The following is a 22,991-nucleotide window of genomic DNA, read 5'->3' on the forward strand; positions in this document are numbered from 1 at the left end:
AGGAGAAATCCTCCATAAGGGAAAGCCAGAGTTAGTACAGAACCAATGAGAGCCGGGCAGTGGTGGTGCACCCTTTAATCCCAGCACTTGGGAGGCAGAGGCAGGCAGATTTCTGAGTTTGAGGCCAGCCTGGTCGACAGAGTGAGTTCCAGGACAGCCAGGGCTACACAGAGAAACCCTGTCTCACAAAACAAAACAAAAACCAAACCAAACCAAACCAAAACAAAAGAACCAATGAGAAACTGAGAAATGCTTTGTCTAATACCAACTTCTTCTGGGAGAGAATACTAGCTTTGTACGTGTGTGTGTGTGTGTGTGTGTGTGTGTGTGTGTGAGAGAGAGAGAGAGAGAGAGAGAGAGAGAGAGAGAGAAGAGAGAGAGAGAGAGAGAGAGAGAGAGAGAGAGAGAGATCTGTAAGCACTAAATGCCTTTACTATACTTTCTTTTTCTTTTCTTCCTTTGAACTAAACTGGGTTCAAACTCACCATGAAGATGAGGATGACTTGATCCTCCTGCTTTGGCCCTATAAGTGCTGGAATCACAGGAATGTACCACCACAGCCCTAGGATAAGTTACTCTTCACACAGTACAACAGTAAGGCCTTTACACTTAAATGTTTTTTGGCAAGCGAGGTTCAAAAGAATAATGTACATTTACACAAAGGCCAAAAAAGCTACAAGCAGAAGTCAGACCTGACTCTAAACACTATGCAAGAAATAACAAATCCAAACAATACATTCTCCTCAAAGAATTAACAGAGAAAACTTTGTACAATAATCAAAGCTTAGAATAAATATTGGAGGGCATGGGCTGAGACAGAACATTCTATCATATGCAATCTTCTCATATGATGGCAGACAGACTGCCAAGGCCCTGGATGAGGATGACAGCAGTGTGAGTAACTACCACAGAGAAGAAGTGATGTTGTGTGGGGAGCCGAAAGAAGGCGGCTATCATCCTTGCAGCCATCTTGAGCCATATACCCTGACCAGAGACTTGATTGCATTCACCTACAACAGCTGAGCACACTCTGATAACATCTTGGTTTAGATACCCAGGCTTTTCCCTTGGGTGTGTGAGACTTAAAGGTGTGTGATTAAGGGTGTGACTTAGAGATCAGATTTAGAGACAAGACCTAAGGGCATGATTAAAGGCGTGACTTAGAGGCGTGGCTTAGAAGTGAGACATATAAAGGGCGAGAGGCAGACAGGAGAGAGCAGAACAATTTGGAGTAACAGAGAATCAGACACTTCAGAGAGTACAACTTGGAACTAGGAATTAGGTTAGAGAGAACAACTTGGAGTTAGTTATTAGACATTAGGCACTTGGCAGAAGAAACTTGGAACTTGGAGGCACTAGGGACAAGGAACTCAAGACTTGGGACTTGGAGAGAAGAGAGACATTTTGGCCCCCAAGTGTGAGGCAGCTCGGGCCGCGACAATGTTGTAGGTACAAGAGCACACTTAAACTCAGACTTACAATAATGTCAGACAGAAGAAATCTTAAGGTTGAGACAAAAAAAAAACCATAGATTATATCTACAAACAAACAAGTCTAGTATATCAAGATATACAAAAGAATCTATTTACAAACATAGCTCCTGTTGGGCAGTGCTGGCAGATCTGTGAGTTCCAGGACAGTCAAGGCTACACAGAGAAACTCTGGAAAAAACCAAACCAAACTAAGTCAAAACAATAAAGCCACCAAACAAATACAGCTCCTCCTTTGACTTCCATCACCCGCATCTGATCACAGACTTGTTCCAGCCACCGGAAGTAAACAAGATCTCTAACCCTAGTGTCTCTTACTTCATTTTTCTTCACAACATTGGTAACTATCACTTTTTGCTCACTACTAATTTGTAACCTTATGTAAAATGCAGCTCCTTGAGAACTGGGAGTCTTAGTCACTGCTGCTATCCTGATTCTATACCAATACCAAAACCACTGTAGGTTCTGAATAAAGACCCACTCAAGGGAAGAGAGTGCCAGAGAACATAAGACGTGTATATGAGGGAGTTCTTCTATATTGCACTCAGGCATTCTGCCTTAATGAGGTATCCTTCAGGTAATTTAATAACTAAGTGGTCATTAAACCTCTTTACTGATCAGAAATAAATTTTAGGAAGCTAACTATGGCTGCAGCATGGAGGGCAGAGCATGGACAACTTGAGATGGAGCAAGACAGAATGAAGAGAGTGAAGGCTGGATGGAAAGATAACAGGAAGTCACTGAAATAATTTGAAAAACACATAAAAGAGATTTTTATCCTATGTTATGGGAGAAAATGACCACTGGCCCCTGCTCTAGGTTTACCTGGAAGCTGGAGTCTGAGATTCTTTCACTTTGAGTAAAATCACAGAGTCTGACCCTAAACAAAGAAATACAAGAGTGTTTCATTATTAGTAAAATTCCAGCACTTACCACTTCTCATTTAAGTCTAAGCATCTACATGCTGTCATGTTACATGGCGAAAGCATTGACATTAAGCATATACCAGCCAGCCTCAGGACACAGTTCAAAATGGCGCCTCACAGATAAGGAACTATTAGAAACAAACACATCTCTCCACCAGCACCCACCCTCAGGCTGGGCCTGCTCCATGTTCCTCCTCCTGTTTCTAGGGAACAAGACATGCCACAATTTTTAAGTCTTGAGTTTATGATATAACATATACTAAATTAGGTAAAAAGAAAGGAAGGAAAAAAGGAAAGATGACAACACAGGAAGAATTTACAGAAATCATTGAGAAGCACAGATTTTATCTCTGTGTATTTGAACGATCAGAGAGCAGGGCTCTCACTCACTGAGAGCAGGGCTCGTGACCTTCAGTGCTGTGACTGGGCCCTCGCTTACAATAGGGCACAGCGCAATGCTGCATCCAATGCTGTTCCAGTCTAGCTCCGTCTCAGCATCCTACTACGTGATATGTATTTCTGAGGTCGGAGAATTTTTTAATTTTACATTTTTGGAAAATAAGAAGATAATTCTCAGAAAAATCCCTTCATAAAATGTAATATAAGTAATTTGTAGTTAAATAGTGATTATCACCAAAAGTTGAATCCCCAAGTAAGAGTTTTCAGAAAGTGAGGAGTATAGTAACAACAACAGTAATAATAATGACAGTAACAACAACAATAACAGTAAATCAAATGACTTGAGAAAGGAGACAGGTGCTGTATATGTCAAGAGTCCCACTATCCAACCACTTACTCTAAAACTTGCTTTCCATTAGAATCTGAATACATATTCTAAAACGAGGATTAACCACACAACAAAATCTTTACCAGCACCAATGCTTAGGCCGGGTATTTGGGTTAAGCTCAAAGTCAGGCAGGAGACTCTTGTTTCCAAAGTGTTCAATCACTCTGAAATGCATGAAGCATCTATCAAAATTAAGGTGCATATGATAAACACTTGATTAATGTTTGACAGCTCACAGAACTCCAGAGAACCCCCTACGTGCATTATAAAGTAAGAGAAACAAAAAGTAATCCCTGAAGCGCTGGGCTGAGTGAGCTCTGACTCTTCTCAGGAAGTTAAAACATTTAGCCTAGCATGGTAAAGGATCCTGTAATCCCAGCTCTCTGGGTAGGACTGCCACGAGTTCAAGGCCTGCCTAACACACAGCAAGCACCAAGCAGGCAGGGACACATACATAGTAAGACTCTTTTAAAAAGTAAATAAAATAGTATAGCAAGTCATTTGTATGTAAGAAAAAGGAATATTCTTTTCTTGGAGGGAGGGAGGGAGGGAGGGAGGGAGGGAGGGAGGGAAAGAGGAAGGGGAGGGAGGTAAGAGAGGGGTGAATGTGACGTGTGGGCTTGGCGTCATCATGGCATAGCTACCTGGATCACACGTATTTAATTAAAGTCTGTTATACTGAGTTATATGTACTACAGTTTTGCCTGCAACAGATCCAATGAAGCGTTAACTGGCTGTTAGTATTATTTACCTTCGGACTGTGTATTTGATGCTGGCAAGCTATCTGGCTGATGAGGTGCAGAAAGGTGATGGTGAGGATCAGAGTCTTTGGATCCAAAGGCAACATCTGGGGTACCAGATGACAGGGAATGTGCACTGTGGGTCAACTGCTCCTGTGCAGTTAAAATGCTGGCAGATCCAGAGGATGAAGTATCAGAACTGATGATGTGAGATGCACAAGAGTTTCCGTTTCTCAACAACGAGTCTTTCAAAGAGTTCTTATTGGAACTAAGACACCGAGACCTAGTAAAAGAAGGGTACGGTTCCAATATCAAGTAACAAACTGTAAAGTTAAGTTCATATGAAAGATGCGTTTGTGACTCACAGGTGTAAAGGAAAATGTGTGGTGGGCTTGGCCACGGAGAACTGCTTCCCCGTGACCATCTGCAGTAGCTGTCTGTAGATCTCCTTTTCTTCTTCTTGAACTGTCTATAAGAGAGAGAGAAAACATCTTAAATAAATGAGGCAAACACTTCTCAAATCAGCATGTAAATCTCAGACTTTCTGCCAAAGCTCTAGCGGTCCTGAAGATAAAGAAATATTGTGCATTAATGATGCTCTCAAAGTACCGTGCATGAGAAGTAGTAAGCAGAGATAGCATGCTTTGGAAAATCACAGTGGACTTAACAGTGCTGAGAAGCTATTGACTAGGAAACCAGGAAGCCACCAAGCAATTATTTAATCACTCAGATGATAATGAGTCCAAAAATAAGACTTCTAAATTAGAATCCTGAATAACCCCTTGAGTCCTGATACTGATTATAAAGGACCTGAGGAGAGAAGCATACAGTCAAGTGCCATCAGAGGTATCTTGCAAACAGCTCCTTATTCTATGCAGGTGCAAGTATTCTTTAAAGATGACTTCTATCTCTACCATTCATTTACTTATTTTTCTCTAAGTCTCAATTTAGTAGTTAAATAAAACAGCATATAACCCACAGCATTTACTCACTGAATTGAACATCTGTTGTGCTCTAGACACTTGAGATTCACAAACTGAATAAGATAAATTGCCAGCTTTTGTGGAGTTTATATTATAGTCATTACAAAGACTGTCAATCAAAAATGTGTTCAAGGCATGAAGAAAATTAAAGGGCAAGGGGGATAAAGAGTGATGAAGGCGAAGAACAAGAAGAGGCAGGATCTCTCTAGCAAGCAGAAACCTCAACTGAGGGAGGAAGCTGATGATGAATATAAGGCTGTACACACGCAATGGCAAGCCCAGGACAGGAAGGTGCTTAATATACTCAGGAGTCTTAGCGTCTGCGCAAAGGACAGCAGAACAAACACGGTCACTGGGAGAGACAAGGCGCATGAGACCTGCAACACACAGCCATGCTGGGCTCACCAACAGACATGGCCTTGTTGCTTTTCTCAGCCACTCATTTTCACAAAATGAAGTTCCACTGCGGTTTGCATTATTGGACATATGGCGTTGTTCAATAAGAGCATCAACATTTTATGTAATTGTAAATGCTTATTAAAAGCAGAATGAACTAACTAACTCTGAAAATAAGCAGGTACTAATATTTCTCTTCTTGAGCCTTTTGCTGTTGCCGCACTGTTACTATAGACATTTCAAGTGTGAAGTATGACCACTCCAACTCTCCTACAGTTGACAGCTAAACGACTAAAACAATAGCAAGAACTGAGCAAGCGTTTGGTGGACAGAGATCCCAAGGGGTCAGGATCCTGTAAAATAAAGGACTGAAGTGGCAGGATTTAATTACTGCCAGAGAGCAGGACTCCGTCTTATCTCTGGCCCTGAAGGAATGATGGTGGGAAAACAGTAAATATCTCTGTTTTCTGTAAATTACTCTTTTCCTTTAAACTTGCTTCTTTCTTTTTTCTTTCCCAGACTCCTTTGTTTTACTCTTTAGTTTTTCTTACTTTTACCTTTATCAACTTTTAAGTTCCCAGTATATTCTACACTGTGGACGCATCCCTCGTTCCCTATGTTCATGGCCTAGTAGCTGTTTTAACTGTTTCTTATCTTTGTTTTCTTCTGTGTCACTGCTGTCTTGGCAGTTTCATTTTTTCCTTCTGAGTGATATGAGAATGAGTCTCTGTTCCTCCTGAACAAAACCATAAGGAATTCACAGTAGGCTGAGGGCAGAGCCCCTGCCATGCAAGCATGAGGATGGGAGCCCAGCTAAGCGCTGCTGGGTAATGGCAGCCTGCCTGTAGTTCCAGTGTTCACAAGGTACAGACAGGGGAACTCCTGGAGCAATCTAGCTAGTCCGACTAAGTGTACGAGTGAGTTCTGGGTTCAACTGAGAGATCCTACCTCAGTGAGTAAGGTGGACTGCCATGGATACAGGATAGCTCAACAGTATGGAGAAATACAAAAGTGACCTAAAGGAAAAAAAGAATTGTGTGCATGCTAAATTACTACAGTAAGATGTCATTAGAGAGAGGGAGCAGAAAAGCACTATTTTCAAGTGGGCAGTTGTGGGGTACACCTTTAGTCCCAGTACTCAGGAGGCAGAGGTAGGTGGACCTCTGAGTTTGAGGTCAGTGTGGTCTACAGAACAGCCAGGGCTACACAGAGAAACCTTGTCTCTAAAAACAAGACAACACACACACACACACAAAAGAGCAAAATATTTCAAAACATGTTATATATTCCAATAAACTGGAAAAATCCAGAAGGAATGTATAAAATTTTGGATATTTATATGACTTTAACAAAACTGAATGAGGTACAACAATAACCTAAACAGATCAATAATGATACTGAAGCACTAATCAAAGTCTTCTAACAAAGAAAAGCCAGGACCAGGCATTGACCAATGAATTCTTCTAGACTTAAGAACTAATATCAATGTTCTTCAAACTATTCCACAAAATAGGAAAGAAATACTTTCAAACTCCTTTTAAAAGAGCCAGTACTACCCTGAGGCAATTGGATGAGGACACAATAAGAAAATGATAAGCCAAAATCTTTTTCCTTTCTTTTCTGTTTTGTTTTTTGAGATAGGATTTCTCTGTGTAGGAGTCCTGGCTTTCCTGAACTTGCTTTGTAGATAAGCCCAGTCTTGAACTCACAAAGATCCACCTGCCTCTGGTGATAATAAGCCAAATTCTTTGATGAACATAGAAGTAAAAACCGTAAATAATTTCCAAACAAAATTCAGCAACACATTAGGAATACTGTACTCCATGACCAAGTTGGTTTTACTCCAGTGATGGAGCTGGTACACAAGCCAAGGAGCATCGCTCACACACAGAAGCCACAAGGAGCATCACAGTGTCATTTCAATAGCTGCAAAAGCAAGTCTGGCAAAGCTCAATGCCCTTCACGTTAAAAGCCCTTAAGGAAAGATGTCTCATACCATAAAACCTAAGGTGTCTCAGATGTGGCTGTTGTGTCACATGTGTGTCAGTAGGTGGCAGAGAGGAGTGAGGCTATGTCTATGTCTATGTTCTGACCTGTGGACATCTGAATGATTAGTAGCTTAATATTCCCTGAAAAAACAGACCCTAGGACCGCCACCGATCTGGCACCAGGGGCCCTGGACAGGGAGCTAGCCTGAGATGAACACCAGTCTGTCACCCCTAGTCCTGGGGGAGGACAGGACAGGACAGACTACACTTGAGATGACACCTGCCCAGCATCATACTGCATGAGCAGGGCATGACTCCTGAAATGACCCCCAGACACTCAGAGACCACAGGTGCCACTAAGAGGAGCAAGTAAGCTGTGGAGAAATGGAAGAGAAAGAGAAACTATGAAGAGAGGCAGAGCTGGAGACTCAGGGCAGTGAGGAACAGCCTGACATAAGTAGCTGGTGATGCCACCTATGACCGTGGTGGGTGGGTCCTGGGCTGTGCTGCCACTGGGGGGGGGGGCATGTCTTGGTCCGTGGCCCTACAGAAGCAGAGGCCTGTTACCACCAAAGGTTAGGCAGATGTCCCTGGTCTGGGCTGCCATTGGGGACATGTTGATGACTGAGGGCTGGGCAAAACTTGCCCCATTCCTCACCTGGGCATTGCAGGATAGCTGGCTCTAGAGGCATGAGAGCAGGAGAGCTGACTCCACCCACAGCCAGCTGCCTGTGTGGGTTGCAGGAGAGCTGGCCCCAAGGCCAGGAATGAAGGAGAGCCAGCCCTGCCTCTTGTCTGGTAGGCAGTGGTACAGATGAGGGAGAGATGCCCTCCTCTCCTCCGTCATCCCTCACCATCTGTGACAGAAGGTAAAGTTGGTTCAAGGATTATGAAAGTGGGAGAACTGGCCATGTCCCTCACTGGCTGCAGCACCTTGCCTTGGCAGCAGGGTAGAGCTGGCTCTAATTGCGGGGGTTGTGGGCGAGCTGGCCCTGAAGGCATGAGAGCATAAGAGCTGGAGAGCTGACCATCTCCGGTACCTCTCAGGCCCAGATCCAGGGCTTTCAATTGGTCCACCCCAATATCTATCCCATCAATGGACCAAACCTGCAGGATCTCCATGGCACAGGACAACAACAGGCCATCTGAGAGGAGTCCCAGTGAGTAGCAGAAGCCAGAGGCCTCGTACCAGACCAAGTCACTGCAATGAACATTTGCAAGCAAAGACCTGTGGACAAAAGGGAATACTCTGGATACAGTGATGTACTGCAGCTCCCACAATGAGATTTTTTTTTTTCCTGTTGGTGGGGAGGTAGCAAATGTAGTGGGGCAGGTATGAGGGGAGGGGAACATGAGTGGGAATGGGGTACATAATGTGAAGTTCACAAAAAAATCAATAAAAAGTTTTTTTTTAAGTATCTAAAATCCTATGGTTTTATGAGCTATGTTGAGTGGGGGAAACTAAAGGTGTTTTTTCTAAAATCAGGAACAAAACAAGGATTCTCGTTCTTACTGATTTCTAGCTAGAGCTGTAATCCAAGAAACAGAAAAGAAAGCATTACAAATATGAAAGAAATAAAAATTACACCCAGTCGCTGATGACAGGATTCTATACTTAAAAGACAAGGAAGACTCCATTAAGACTTTGAGGCTTGGTAAGTACTTTCAGCAAAGTAGCAGGATACAAACTAAACACACTCATCTCCCCAGAAGCCTATCCCAGAGCAGAGCCATCCCCACCCAGGAGAACGAGTCCTGTGTCTCTCTCCTCAGGCTCTCCACTTGTGAAAGGTGGTGACTTGCTTCCTTATAAGAATTTAACAGAGAAACAGCAAAAGAGCCCGAACTGTCCCAGGGCTTGCTGATGATTAAGACAGAAGAGACGAGTTTAAAGGGAAACTCCCCTGCAGTGCACGGCACTGTGACTGAGCAGCAGGAGCATGGAGAAGTAGTTCAGTTACAGGTGACAGCCAATGAGTACACTCCAGCTCCCGCAAGATTCTGGATTAAGGACGATCAGCCAGGGGCTCTAGGATCTAAGTGGCTGCCCCCCTGAAGTTTAAGTGAGGGGTTCCTTGCACTGAGTGGAATTCCCCTTCTGTCCTTGTCACAGCTTGTGAAATGTGACCATCTGGGGCCTGCTTTTATATTTTTGGTTGTGAGCCTAGCCTTTAATGGCTGAGCCATCTCTCCAGCTCTTAATTTGGTAATTCCTTCATGCAATAAACTGAAAAGAGCTGACAACAAAAACCAAAACAAAACAAAAAATAAAAAAAACAACTTCAGGAGAATAATTCTATCCACAGTAGCTTCCAACTCACAAATGCCCTAGAGGAGGGCAAATGCAGAAAAATATGTAGGAATAAATCTAACCAAATAGGTAAAAGATTTCTTCAGTGAAAACTATAAACATTAAAGAAAGTGAAGACACAGAAAACAGCAAGAACTCCATGTTCAAGAATCAGCAGAATTAATATTGCAAAATTAACTTTTACTGAAAATGATCTCTCTATAGAGTCAATGAAAGCTCCATCAAAAGTCCACTGGCATTCTTCACAGAAATAGAAAAAACAATACTAAACTGGGTATGGTGGCGCATACCTATAAGTCCAGCTCTTAGATATGGAGGCAAGAAAACCAGGAGTTCAAGGTCATCTTTGGCTCCACAGGCTTGATCACTTGATCACTACTTCTCATGCTATACAACCAATTCAAAACTGATCGCAGAATACCTGAAAGACTGAGAATACCAGAGGAATTCTGAATAAAAAAAAAAAAAAAAAAAAAAAAAAAAAAAAAAAAAACTGGGCTGGAGACGTGGCCCAGTGGCCCAGATCTTGGTGGGCTCAAGGCCTTGGAACCGACTCCCAGTACTGCAAAAACAGTATACTCCTCAAAAACAACTCAAAAAGAATAAATATTCCAATTATAAAATGGGAAAATGAACTGACGACAGTTCTCAAAAGAACAGATAATAAATCCATAAATGTTCCAACAACTTTAACCATCAGAGAAATGCAAATCCAAACTACTCTGAGATTCTGTCTCACTCCAGGTAGAAGGATATCATCAAGAAAACAAATAATACTGTTGAAGATAGGGGTGGAAAAAGACCCTTTATGTGCTGTTAGAGGGAATGCCCATTGGGGATTCCTCAACAAAACTAAAAATAGAAACAACATATGATTCTGTTATACTACTTCTGGGTATATACGTGTGTGTGTGTGTGTGTGTGTGTGTGTGAGAGAGAGAGAGAGAGAGAGAGAGAGAGAGAGAGAGAGAGAGAGAGAGAATGAATGAATGAATCAGCATACAATAAAGAAATTAAGGGCTGGGGAGATGGGTCAGTGGTTAGGAACACTAATTGCTCTTCCAGAGAACCTGGGCTCAATTCCCAGTACCCACTCTAGCTCCAAGGGATTAGATTCCCTCTCCTGGACTCCTCAGGTACCAAAGTTGCAAGTGGTGCACAGACATACATGCAGGTAGACTATCTGTACACATGAAATAAAAACTAAATAAAACATTTAAAGAAAGGAATCTGCATTACCATGGTCACAGCAGCACAATTCATAATAACCACATTAACACATCCACCTAGTTGTCCATGAATGGAGTAACAGATAAAGGAAATATGATATATGGATATACAGACACACACAGGACTGTTATTCAGCTATAACGGAAAAAAACATGATCAGCTGCTTGCATAAAAATGAACGGAACTAGAGATCATCATGGGAAAAAAAAAGCAGATTCAGAAAGAGAAATATCCTGTTTTATCTCATAAGTAGACTTTAGATAAGGAGTAGGGGTGAGTATGGTGGTACATGCCTGTAGTCTCCCTACTTCGGGGTCTGAGACAGAAGGACTGCTGCAAATAAAGCACACTCTGAGCTTCACAGTGGTAAGACAGAGAAAAAGAACCCAAGGAATGAAGCTAGCAAGAGGGTCACTGGGAGTTTATATGATCATATACTTATATGATACATATATATACATATACAGAAACTATTGCACAGGAAGAATTTCAGGAGACTGAAGGATACACATCTTTAAAAGGCTAACTTTGGTTTCAAGTAGCTTGTGATGTAGAGATGTTGACAGTGAACATTGGCGTGATGACTACAGTGTTCTTATGTTCCTGCAGCTACACACATGATCATCACACACAGGTAAGTCTATTAATAACCTCATGGGACTGACTTCCACAATAGGTAAGCATTTCTGTAAGAGTACAGCATAAAACTGAGTAAAAACATGAGAACACAAAAATGAACCTCTGCAAGCTAATAAACTATTGTTATAAATTATTGTAATTTAGAATCTTAACTTTAGCCTCCCATTCATTTTGCATACATACAATAATAGCTTTACATATAAATAAATATGAAGCAAAATAGTTAAAGCCTTTCCTGCTAAATCCAGTGTTTGGTTTTTGGTGAAATTACTACAGCATTAAAGAGAGAGTGGAGGAGCCCTCGGCCCACAGGGCATGATGCTCCTCCAGCCACAAAGTGCTGCTTAGGGAACTGACTGCCTATCTCACCACAGCACCTAACTACAAAGAAAAATTTGTGGTTTTAAAAAGTTTCCTTCCACAAAAATTTAGCTTGGAAGTGGGTTCACAAGAGGCCAGGGACAGCTTGTAGCAATTGGCTGTCTCCCGGGTCACAGGGCTTGGCGCAGAAGCTGGTGCCTGCTAAGCCGTCCTGCATGCCCTTGACTTACCATTTCTGCTCTGTCACGGCACAGACTATCTCTGTCTGTGCAGCTAACACAGAGATCAGATGTGACTTTGAGGTCAAAGTGGCGAGTGTAACAAAGAAACCCCTATTTCATTTCATTCACATTAGACGGAATGGTGCTAGATAGCATGGCTCTTCGGTGTTGCCTTTGAATCAATAGCTATACAGTTACCACTTAGACATTTTCAATCCTTTTTAAAATTCCTGTTTTAAGAGTCCTGTTTGAAAACTCAACATAGCAGTGGTAGATTGTTAACCATCAATTTCATATGCAGCATTACACCCCTGAAGTTCAGAGACAAATGTCAACTTTAGGTATTAATATATCATGTTCCTTCTTTACCTTAAGCAAACACTTTCATCCTGTAGATTCCAACATTTCTATGGGGGAAAATATATATATATATATTTTTTTTTTTTTTTTTTTTTACAGCTTGCAAATTTCCATATAAAATTCTCTAGTTCCAGCTAGACATGTTGGCTCACCTTTAATCCCAGTACTTGGGAGGCAAAGTGAATCTCTCTGAGTTTGAGGCCAACCTGGCCTACATAATGAGTTCTATGACACCAGGGCTATGTAGGATACCCTGCCCCTCCACCATCACCCAAAAAACACAAACAAAACACCACTATCTAAAACATTCTAGTTCCAATGGAAAAAAAAGTATTATCTTTGCATTACTAAATTATTAGTAATTATCCAGAATTAAATACATAAAACATTTGTTGAACACTGACAATGCAGTCTGTTCTAATATCTTATTAATAATAGCCATATGGGTTACTGTCAGCTCCAAGTGTCTTCTTCATTGGAGAACACAGAGCAAAGACCCTGACCCACAATTCCCTGCAACTGCTTTCCCAGCTGAGGGTCAGACCTCAGAGCAGGAGGGCTGGCTCCTCATTCTGGACTCACCCAGCCTGTGGCCTGCAAGCCCAACAACAAGAAAGCATTTACCCAATATATACTTGGTATAAGCTGTACTAACAGAAAATGAGAAATATGAGCGAGGAGCTGGGGCTCAGGCTTGGTCCCCAAAGCCCCTCCACTGCGCTCAGTCTGTCTCCCTTGCCCCGTCACTCAGCTCTCTCCACAGCACGACAGCAGACACACACTTCCGTGTCTCATCTGTGTTCCACCACATGATTACTCTGTCATTCTCCTCTCGGAGAGTTAAGGTTCGATACAAACCTAAAACTCAGAAAAGCACATCTTTACTAAACATTTAACATTTTACAAATAATGACCGATCTTCAACTAACAGGTTATGTAATCTCTAGCATGCACTGCTGTACTCTTGACTCTATGCACAGGAAGCAAAGCTAGGCAGGAATGATCACCATGCTGTGTAAAGGAAGCACACCACAACAAACTCCAGAAGACCTGCACTCAAGACCTGCGGTACCATCTACTAGCCAGGTGACTTTCCTTCCTCATTGTAAGGTATGAATACAAACTACCTTTACCTATTGTATAGAGTCAAAAGAATTCAATTACTTAATATACTAATAGAAAAAGCACATTAAAACATGATCTCTACAGCAACCCGTTAAAATTAATAAGACACTGAATAAATATGCAAGTGAACAGATGCATACTTCTTGCTGTGACAACTGTATATGATCTTAGTCTCACCCTTTAGGTTACTGAATGAAAAGAACAACTCAAGTGTCAACAGACAGCTTTCTTTTGAGAAAGTCTATGACCTCCAAGATCCTACTTGTAATGAAAAAAAGTAAATAAATGTAACTGGCTTTATAAACAGTAATCTGTATGTGCATGTGTGCATGTGCAAACACACATGTAGAAGCCATATTAACCTTGGGTGTTGTTCCTTAAGAAGCTGTCTTCTTTTTTGAAACAGGGTCTCTCACTGGCCTGAAGGTCACCAAGCAGACTAGACCAATGAGCCACTATTGCCCTGGCCCTGCCTATCTCTGCCTCCCAAGTACTGGGGTTATAAGCACAGAGCACCTTGCCCAGCTTCTGAAATAAACACTGGGAACTGACCTACAGTCCTGATCCCTGATGGAAAGCACTTTACTGACCAAACTATTTAAACAGCCCCTCACTGGCTTTCTAAAAAATTTATTTATTTTTCTTTTATATTTTGTTTTTATAATTGATGCAACCTGTTGCTAGTGAGAGATGTTCTAACAAATCAAATTTATTAAAACAAAAACTGCTGAGCAAAGTTCATGGTTTTACAAAGGAAAATAACCATTCAAAAAGGTGATGAAACAACAGGAACAGAAGGCAATAAAAAAAAATAATGTTCTTCCAAAACTTTGGAACTGAACAAAACTTTATAAAGAGTAATTAAGGGGAGAAAGCAGATCGGGTTAGGTAAGTACAATGGTTTATGAGCATGCGGCGGAGAGCAGATCATTGGCTCACTGAATGACAGTGTCTCTGGGGGCAGCTTTTCCTTACCTCTTCTGCTGTGCTGAAATGTCGCCTCTGAGTTTTCTTAGGGCTTAAAAGACTCCGCCGACACGACCCACTCCAGGACGGACTTGGGGCAGGCTTAATGGGAAAGGACTTTTCGTACGCAGACATATGGCAGTGGTGATTGGACTTTCCCACAAAGGCGTTGGACAATCCACTAAAAGAAAAGTGGTAAGAAAAGTTAAGATAAACAAACCTAGAGATTATTTTTACTTTTACTTTTCAGCAATAATGAAAACAGGGCAGGAGAGGTGGCTCAGTGGTGAGGAGCACTGGTTGCTCTTCTAGGGGATCTGGGTTCAAGTCCTAGTGCCCACAGGTGTAGTGACATTTCTGGAATTTCGGTTTCTTTAAAAAAAAAAATAAAAAAAAACACAGAAGAAACTGCTTTCGTTTTAAATCTCAGGTGTGGGGTGTGGGGCCACTTTGAAGCAGCTGACCATGATTTGCCTCGTGCTCTAACAGAGGCATGGTTTTCCCAGCTGCAGATAGTTTCTGCAGTTGGGTGATGTTTGGAATTCTGGGAACTTTTCAGAGCGTATATAAATGCTAGGGACCCAAAGGTGGAGTGGGTTGTTGGTAGTTCATGGAGGTTGACTGTGGTTTGTTAGTAGTCGTGCTCAAAAGAAGAAACAAAAGGAAAGAAATTAGATTCAAAGATCTCTATGTGTCTCTCCCATCTAGTGATAGGAGGAGAAATAGAGTTACGGAGGCAACAGATAAAAGGTGGGGGGAAAAGACCCCACAAAGTAGTAAAGACCAGCTACACACATGGCAGCTCACAACTGTCTGTAACTAGTCACACAGACATACATGCAGGCAAAACACCAATGCATGTAAAAAGAAAAAAAGAAAACAGACAGAATGACAGAAGTGAATTTGTGAAAATACACAACACACAGGGTATAAATCAGGTTCTGCCTCTCAAAAGATTGTAGACTAAATCATATCTAGCAAACAATCAAAACTTTTTCTTGGGTTCACATTCTAGAATTTCCTTTCTCAAGAACCAGTTAGCAATATGACATGAGCGAGAACAAATCAGGCTAGCCTTTGCTGGAGACCCCAGAGTGGAGGCATGGTAACCACATATGTATCTATCTTCTCTGTCACTACTTCACACCTCTTCCACAACCCTGTCCGTAAAGCTGTTGGAAGGAATCACTTTAAATGTGAACGTGAATAAAGCTCAGTCTACTAACCTTTCCAGCAAACGTTAGCTTTCCTCCAGGACCAACAGAGGGCGCTCCTCTGTCAGGAAGGACAACCAGAAAGGTTTCTGCCAGGGTGCACACAGCACATGCTGGATTCTTACTATCTCTGCCCTTTCTAGTGGGAAAACTACCAAGAACAACAATACCTTTGTGAACTCAAAATCCCAACTGTCTAAAGCTTACTTGTTTGAAGCGTCTCCCTCCTCCTGCAATGCTTTCTAGCCGCCTCTGCCTGCAAGCCTGAGGTTCTTAGTCTGACCAAAGTGAACTGTTCTTTTTCTTTCATTTCCCCCCAAAGACTCAAAATAGTTGCATAGCTGTCTAAGCTAGATTCAATAAACTCAACTAATCTAAATGAGATGACCTAAAGAACCAAAAAAACAAAACAAAACAAAACAAAAAAAAAAAACCAAAAAACAAAAAAACAAATATACTCTTAGTTTTCCAAAATCTGTGGACATTCCTATATAATATAGTAGAGAAAGGCACAGACTCCAAATTTTGGCTCAGGTTTCTGTTGTCAGGCTGGGAGGACAGGGCTAGCAAGACAGCAGTGACAGTGCAAGTGTCGGGAAGACAAGGTGGGTTTCTACAAAAACACATCTTCTCTACCTGTGCTTACTCAAGGGAGCCTCCTCAACACTAAAACAACCAAACCCAAAGGCGGTGTGATGGTATCTTGTATGACGGTATCTTGCATTGCCAGGAAACAGGTATTCTATTCATATTTAATGAGTCTGAGTCTAACAGAGCCAGTAGCAAGTTCAAAGGGAACTTGACAGAAAAGATATGTCATTAAAAGGCACACAAGCAAGTACCCCTTCTAAGCTCTTCTAGGTTACAAAACCAAAGGTGTCAGGATATGAGCACTAAAAAGATAGAAAAATGGGCTTGCTATCCCAGTCCTGGAAGTCCAGCTACTCAGGAAGCTGTGGCAGATGAATCACAAGTTCAAGGCTAGCCCAGTGACCAAGGAGCCTCTGACTCAAACAGTGAAAGGGGCTGGGGATGCAGCTCCGTGGTACAGCACTTGGACTTGCCTAGCAGAACTGAGACCCTGGTGCACACTTGGTAGCACCAAACCAACCTAGACTAGAACAAGACAACAACATGAACAGCTAAGGTGAAGTGTAAAACATACTGAATTCATCATGATAATTAAACTATATGAAGTAGTCATTAAACAAACAAACAAACCTTTCAAAACTAATTTTAAAAAGAACTAATCATTTATCCTACCTTTCCCACAACAGACTATGCATTTCAGAATAATCAAACAGCCTGACCTTATGAGAAAAACAGAATGCCAACTAAAATAGTTCCATTAACTTTAAGAATCATTAGATAAGGATTACCAGTTGAAATCAATTAATTATTAAGGGATTGGTTTCAGTGAAACTGTTCACTTACATAAAGCCAAAGTAAGCACACTCAGATTATACTCAAATCCTAAAGGGAAAGCTCAAGGTACAACCAGGGACTAGACTCTAAACTCTCTTGTCACTAATCACAGAAGAACCAGAATAAGAAGACAGTGCTTGTTTTCTAGTGTGATACAACAAAATATCATTATTTCTTTGAGTCAGAAAATTAACTTACAAAAGTCACAGGGCATGGAGACTAAAGCAGTAATGCCATGGAGAAGTAACCTATCAAATCCAAAGGGCAACTCTATGGGAAAAAGTCATGCTATTAAGTTACAACCAACCAACCAACCAACCAACCAACCAACCAACCAACCAACCAACCAACGAACCCTGCCTCCAAACCCCCAGCACTTCAAGACTGCAAGAAACATAGGAAAATAACTGATAGTAAATGTATAAAGTGTGATACTACACAGGCTATCAGTCTGATCAGTGAGACATAACCAGTACTGAAGAAGCTGGTGACAGAGGAGTACATAGTCTTAGGGCTAAGGAAATGGCTTACACAGTAGAGGGGCTGCTGTACAAGCCTGCTGACCTAATGATCCCTGGAACCCAAGTAAGGGTGGAAGGTATCAACTCCAAAGCTGTGCCGACCTCCACATGGCTGCCATGGCCCACACAGCTAAATACATATCATATCACATGATAATAATAAATTAATAATTTAAAAATGTATGTATAGTATGAACTAGTCATTGAAAAAGGATATAAAGGCAGCAAGAATACTTAAAAGAAAAACATTTTTATAAGAATTGTGCTCAGGTTGGTAGAAATGTATTCTATTTCTATAATTTATTTCTATTAATTTCTATAATAATTTAGCAATTTGCTAAATAATGCACGAATATCTTTAGTGAAGACAAAAATCACGTGTTGCATAGTGTGTAAGTACATGAGCGCTGCTACCCACAGGAAAGACAGATGGGAGGAAAGACAGATGGAGAGAGAGGCTTAAAGGAAACACCTTTAGTGGGAGAAGGAGCTCATGGGTAGTGCCAAGGCTCTTTCACCCGATTGTTAGCCTTTTAAGGTTGGCGGTGTAAACGAACTGACTCTTATATGAGTAAATAGGTAAGTGGGGAAAAGGACCCCAGGAGCCATGAAAGACAGGCGCCCCCACAGCCCACGAGCTGAAAATCTTCAAGTAAATAGAAGCCATTCTGTTGGTTTTAATCAGTATTAGGAAGTTTGTCTAATGAGGAAACTAAACGACCTCACATTCCTCAAATACATACAAAGAAGCCGGGTGGTGGTGGCACATGCCTTTAATCCCCAGCACTTGGGAGGCAGAGGCAGGCGGATTTCTTGAGTTCGAGGCCAGCCTGGTCTACAGAGTGAGTTCCAGGACAGCCAGGGCTACACAGAGAAACCCTGTTTTGAAAAACCAAAAAAAAACAAAAAACAAAAAAACAAAACAAAACAAAAAAAAAACATACAAAGAATTTAAGAAGTTATAAAAAGAAAAACTTTATTTATATATGTGTTGGGAGTCAGGCATGGTTGTGCATGTCTGTCATCTCAGGACCTAGGTGTTAAAGGCAGGAGGATCAGAAGTTCAATGTCATCCTTGGCTACTTATTAAGTTTGAGTCCAGACTGGGCTAAATGAGAAATCTTAAAAAATAAAAAAAGAAGAAGATGCTGACATGCCGGGAACACAGGCCGGTGGTAGAGTTTGCCCAGTGTGCCCAGTTCCCTGGGCTTTCCTAACACCATCCACAATTTAAAAGGAATGAAGCTTTCTGAGGAATCTGTCTTTAATAATCAGTGTAAGTGTGGCAAGGCAGTAGGTGGGACTCAGGAACTGGGATAAAGTACTCTTACTGTCTAAGTTACGAGATGCTTGGCCCTGACTGACTAGTGCAGATGTCAGGCAGCTGTGTTTTAAGTAAGGGCATGTGAAAGACTAAAACGGCTGAGTTTGAGGCTGGAGAAGTGGCTCGGCAGTTAAGTGCTGCCTGCTCTTCCAGAGTGCCCAGGGTTCAATTCCTAGCACTCACATGGCAGCTCATAACTGTCTGTAAGTCCGGTTCCAGAGGATCCTACATCCTCACGCAGACATACATGTAGGCAAAACACCAAGGCACATGAAATAAAATACATAAATTGAATAAAATGAAATAAAATAAAAAAATTTAAAACCTGTGCCAAGTTCTTTGCCATTCCAGTTGCAGAGATCAACCACTTTCCCTGTCAGACTTGTACTGGCTGCTCAAACATCACACCAAGTCCTAAACACTTAGATGCTATCAGGGCTTCCTTCAAAGCGTCTCTTCTTATCATTCAGAAGATTCTGCTATCACCCAAGTTCAGCACAAAGGAAACAGATTTGTACACATTTCGATGGTTTAAAGCCCTAAAATGGTGCTCTCACTGAAAAGTCTACTGTAACGTCCAGTCTATCTTGCGGCCATTTCCCTTGAATCTGAGGAAGGGTTTGAGACGTTGGTAGACCAAAAACTGACCTTGAGGTCTTCCGGGTTTCGAGGTAAAGACTTCGGCTATTTCTTGGTTTTTGTAATATTGAGCCTGATGTTGGAGTGGAATTTCTCCATTGTCCATTTGCACTTTGACCAAAGGTTCTTATGTCACCTGAGCCAAGGAAACTGTCTGAGGAAGGGTTATCTAAAAGAAAATGAAAGTTTCAATAAGTTGAACAAATAACTCCAACTAGGTATTTCATGATTGCAACCATGTTCCATCATTGCATTCCAAAGTAACGTAGCATATCACCATGCCTCTCATGGAAAAAGATCCCAGTCTCAACTGCCAATAAATCTGCAGTAAGGGAACTTCTACAAACTATAATCGATTCAGCCATACTAACCTGAAAATTGATGAAGGAGCTGAATCCTGCCACAGCCATGTGCCTTATCTGCATCAATGTGACTCCGTGGTGTCCACCAAAAGTCAACATTTTACCCCAACTATATCTTGCAAGCACTCCCAGGCCTGGGCCTGAAAGAAGGTAGGCCAGACCAGTAAGAAAGCAAGTGGAGGGCCAAGGAGATTGTAATTCAAATGAACAACAGTTATTGCTTAATAAGCAGCTGGTGTCACTTCCTTCTTGTAATTAACATGTTCCAGACTCAGAATCTCTCAAACTGCTGCTCACACTGGCTGGCTTATGGCAGGAACGACCCACTGTTGACCTCTGGTTCTAGTTATGACCTTCAGTTTCTTAAAGCTACAATTATTACATATATCATCAATACTCCAGTGGCTGCTACTACAGTCAGACTGAGGATTATTGATTATTTTAACTTTATAAACTCTAGATTATAAACTGGAATGACAGAAACCTTATGAAGTTTCAGCTAGGAGTAGAATAATTGCTTTGCCTTCTCTATCAGGAGGACCAGATAAGTTAAGCCAGCTCCCACAAAATAATTTGAGACATTAGGATATCGAATTCTATGGAGTATACGTGAAAAACTAAAAGTGAGAATTCTCTATTCCCAGAATTTGTCTTATACTAACAATATTCTGCAGCTCTCCTTTCAAAGAACATTAACATAGGAATTTTCACAATTGTATGCATTTATATTTAAAGTATTTAGCATGGGTATGGTGATACACACCTGTAATCCCAGGACTTGAGAAGCTGAGGCAGGACAATCATGAGTTTAAGGCCGGCTTTGGCTACAGTAAGACTGTCAACACACACACACACACACACACACACACACACACACACACACACACGTATGCATACACCTGTTGTCTTTTAGCACTCTACCCAAATAAAACGGCCTTCAAAAAGAAGGCTCCTTAAGTAAACCATGAAACAGAATTTGGGGTAAACATAAGGGGGAGAAGAAGCAACCCATAGTACTGTTAGTATCAAATGATTCACTAGTCAGTGTAGTAACTTAGGCCGGCAAAGTAGGTAAATTCATTTTCAAAATGAATTAGACCTTTTTTCCACTACAGTAAATGTGTAGGCTTAACGTGTGATTATTGTTACTCTAAGGACAGATACATGAGGCTACTGAACAGGAGTCTCAGTAAGAAACCCAGAAAACAATGCAAAGCTGTAACAGTAGAAATAACTGGCTTTCACATTGCTTGCTAAACGATCTAACTAAAAATGTATGTTTGAGGAGGAAATCTGTTAAAAATACAAATTATCTTGAGAGATGTGATATCTGAGACTCAGGGTAAGTTAGACCAGAGTTCTGAAAGCACTAGAGCGAGGCCTCAGCTTTACAGTGAGGGGAAGCACTGGCTCAGTCACGTGGTTTTATCCCCAGCCAATGACATCACTCAGTGATCCTCTAGTTGCTGGTGAGACTAAGGGACTAATAAGAGGCTGCAAATCTTTTGTTATTAGTAAAATTTAACCTGGTATTTTGTCATCACTAAGAAATTAGAGTTACAAAGCCAGAAGCAAGGTAATTTATCATGTGCTTATATACATGCATACAAAACTAGAATACCCTGAAAATGTAACTGTGGTTATGTTCTAAGGATTTAATGACTGAGTGCTTTTCTCTGCAAGTTTTCTGCAGAAACAAGCAGTACTTTTATGAACATTATAGTCTACTAAAGACAACAGTGTGCTCATACTATTTAGAGGCTTTTTGCTCACCTCCCTTCAAGCTCCTTCTAAAAAATAAAGAATAATGTGTCAGATGTCATTCACTGTGAAATTAACCCATTGTTTCTCCACCTAACACTGGGGTTGATCAGTTACTAAAGTAACAGCACATTAAATAAACTTAATCTGCTACATGTTAGCTTAATAACCTAATTTAACACATTTTCCCAAGATACTGATAAATTTATAGCACTAGAATGCTTTTCATCTCAATCTACTTCTTTTGTTGCTCGTCAGGATGAAAAGCACTTTAAATGTTTTCCACTGTGCTCTTCATAAGGCTGGCCAGTAAAGGAAAGGGTTGCATGTATGCTTTGTAAACAATTTGGAAGTAACTTCCTTTCAATAGTTTAATCTTGAGCAGACTTGAGAAAGAGTTTTGCATGGCGCTATTCAGGGAGATAGGTCCAACAGATTCTACAGTCTGGACTTTCCTATTTTCATTTCCTCTTGGAAGACAAGTGTATGGCAAAGCAGCAGCCAACACCAGCAGTGCCCTGACTAGAAGACTACGGCAGGTACCAAGAGAACCACATCTGGCCCTGTCAGCAGGGTGGGCTCAAGGTCAAAGCAGATAGTAGAGACAAAACTGTGCAGCGTCTGTAGTGAATTGGAATGGGTATGGCAAAGGAGAAAGGTTCTAAAGCACATGGTAAAGAGTATCTTTGTTTTTGTTTGGTGCTGGGGATCAAACCATGGGCCCTGTGTATGCATATTAGATGTAAAGTTCTGTTTGTAAAGTCTATGGCATGTCATAAACTTGTTTAATCAATAACTAGATGGAATCTGATAGATCAGTTCTCAACGTGTGGGTTGGCACCCCTTTGGGAGTCAAAGGACACTTTCACAGGGTGGCATATCAAATATTCCATATATCAGACAGCTACAATTCACAACAGTAGCAAAAACAAAGTAACAATGAAAATAATCTTATAATCATGAGGAACTCTATTAAAGGGCCATAGTGTTAGGAGGAGTGAGAAGCACTCAGTTAAACAGGCAGTTTGAATCCTGTTTCCAGCTGTAGACAGCTCATGGAGAATGAACCTAAAGATAGTGCAGCTCTCTCTCTCATCAGCATAATGTCACTATTCACCGTTATTTTTCTCATGTATACAAAACATTACAAAATATTTTTATTTTCTAATATAACAGGTCATAAATTCAAGTGGGAGATAAACTTAAGTGAAAAACTTGGTATGAGGATCAACTTGTGGTATGATGATAAACACAGACCTGTA

General features: G+C 41.2%; 1 protein-coding gene and 1 pseudogene across 5 annotated transcripts in view; one reads left to right on the top strand and one right to left on the bottom strand.

Moving 5' to 3' along the window:
* Senp1 (SUMO specific peptidase 1) overlaps positions 1-22,991 on the bottom strand; it is a 58,997-nt gene that overhangs the window by 21,968 nt on the left and 14,038 nt on the right. For all 5 annotated transcript variants that reach the window (XM_076911996.1, XM_076911998.1, XM_034517525.2 and 2 more), the window contains 5 exons: positions 19,616-19,775; positions 14,493-14,664; positions 4,309-4,412; positions 3,955-4,226; positions 2,316-2,370 (listed from right to left, as the gene is read on the bottom strand). In XM_076911996.1, the coding sequence (XP_076768111.1) occupies positions 2,316-2,370; positions 3,955-4,226; positions 4,309-4,412; positions 14,493-14,664; positions 19,616-19,775 (763 nt within the window). The remainder of the gene's footprint in view (positions 1-2,315; positions 2,371-3,954; positions 4,227-4,308; positions 4,413-14,492; positions 14,665-19,615; positions 19,776-22,991) is intronic.
* On the top strand, positions 7,325-7,449 carry LOC117719431 (small nucleolar RNA SNORA17; annotated as a pseudogene).

Source organism: Arvicanthis niloticus, chromosome 13, assembly GCF_011762505.2.
Source record: "Arvicanthis niloticus isolate mArvNil1 chromosome 13, mArvNil1.pat.X, whole genome shotgun sequence".
Classification (NCBI taxonomy): domain Eukaryota; kingdom Metazoa; phylum Chordata; class Mammalia; order Rodentia; family Muridae; genus Arvicanthis; species Arvicanthis niloticus.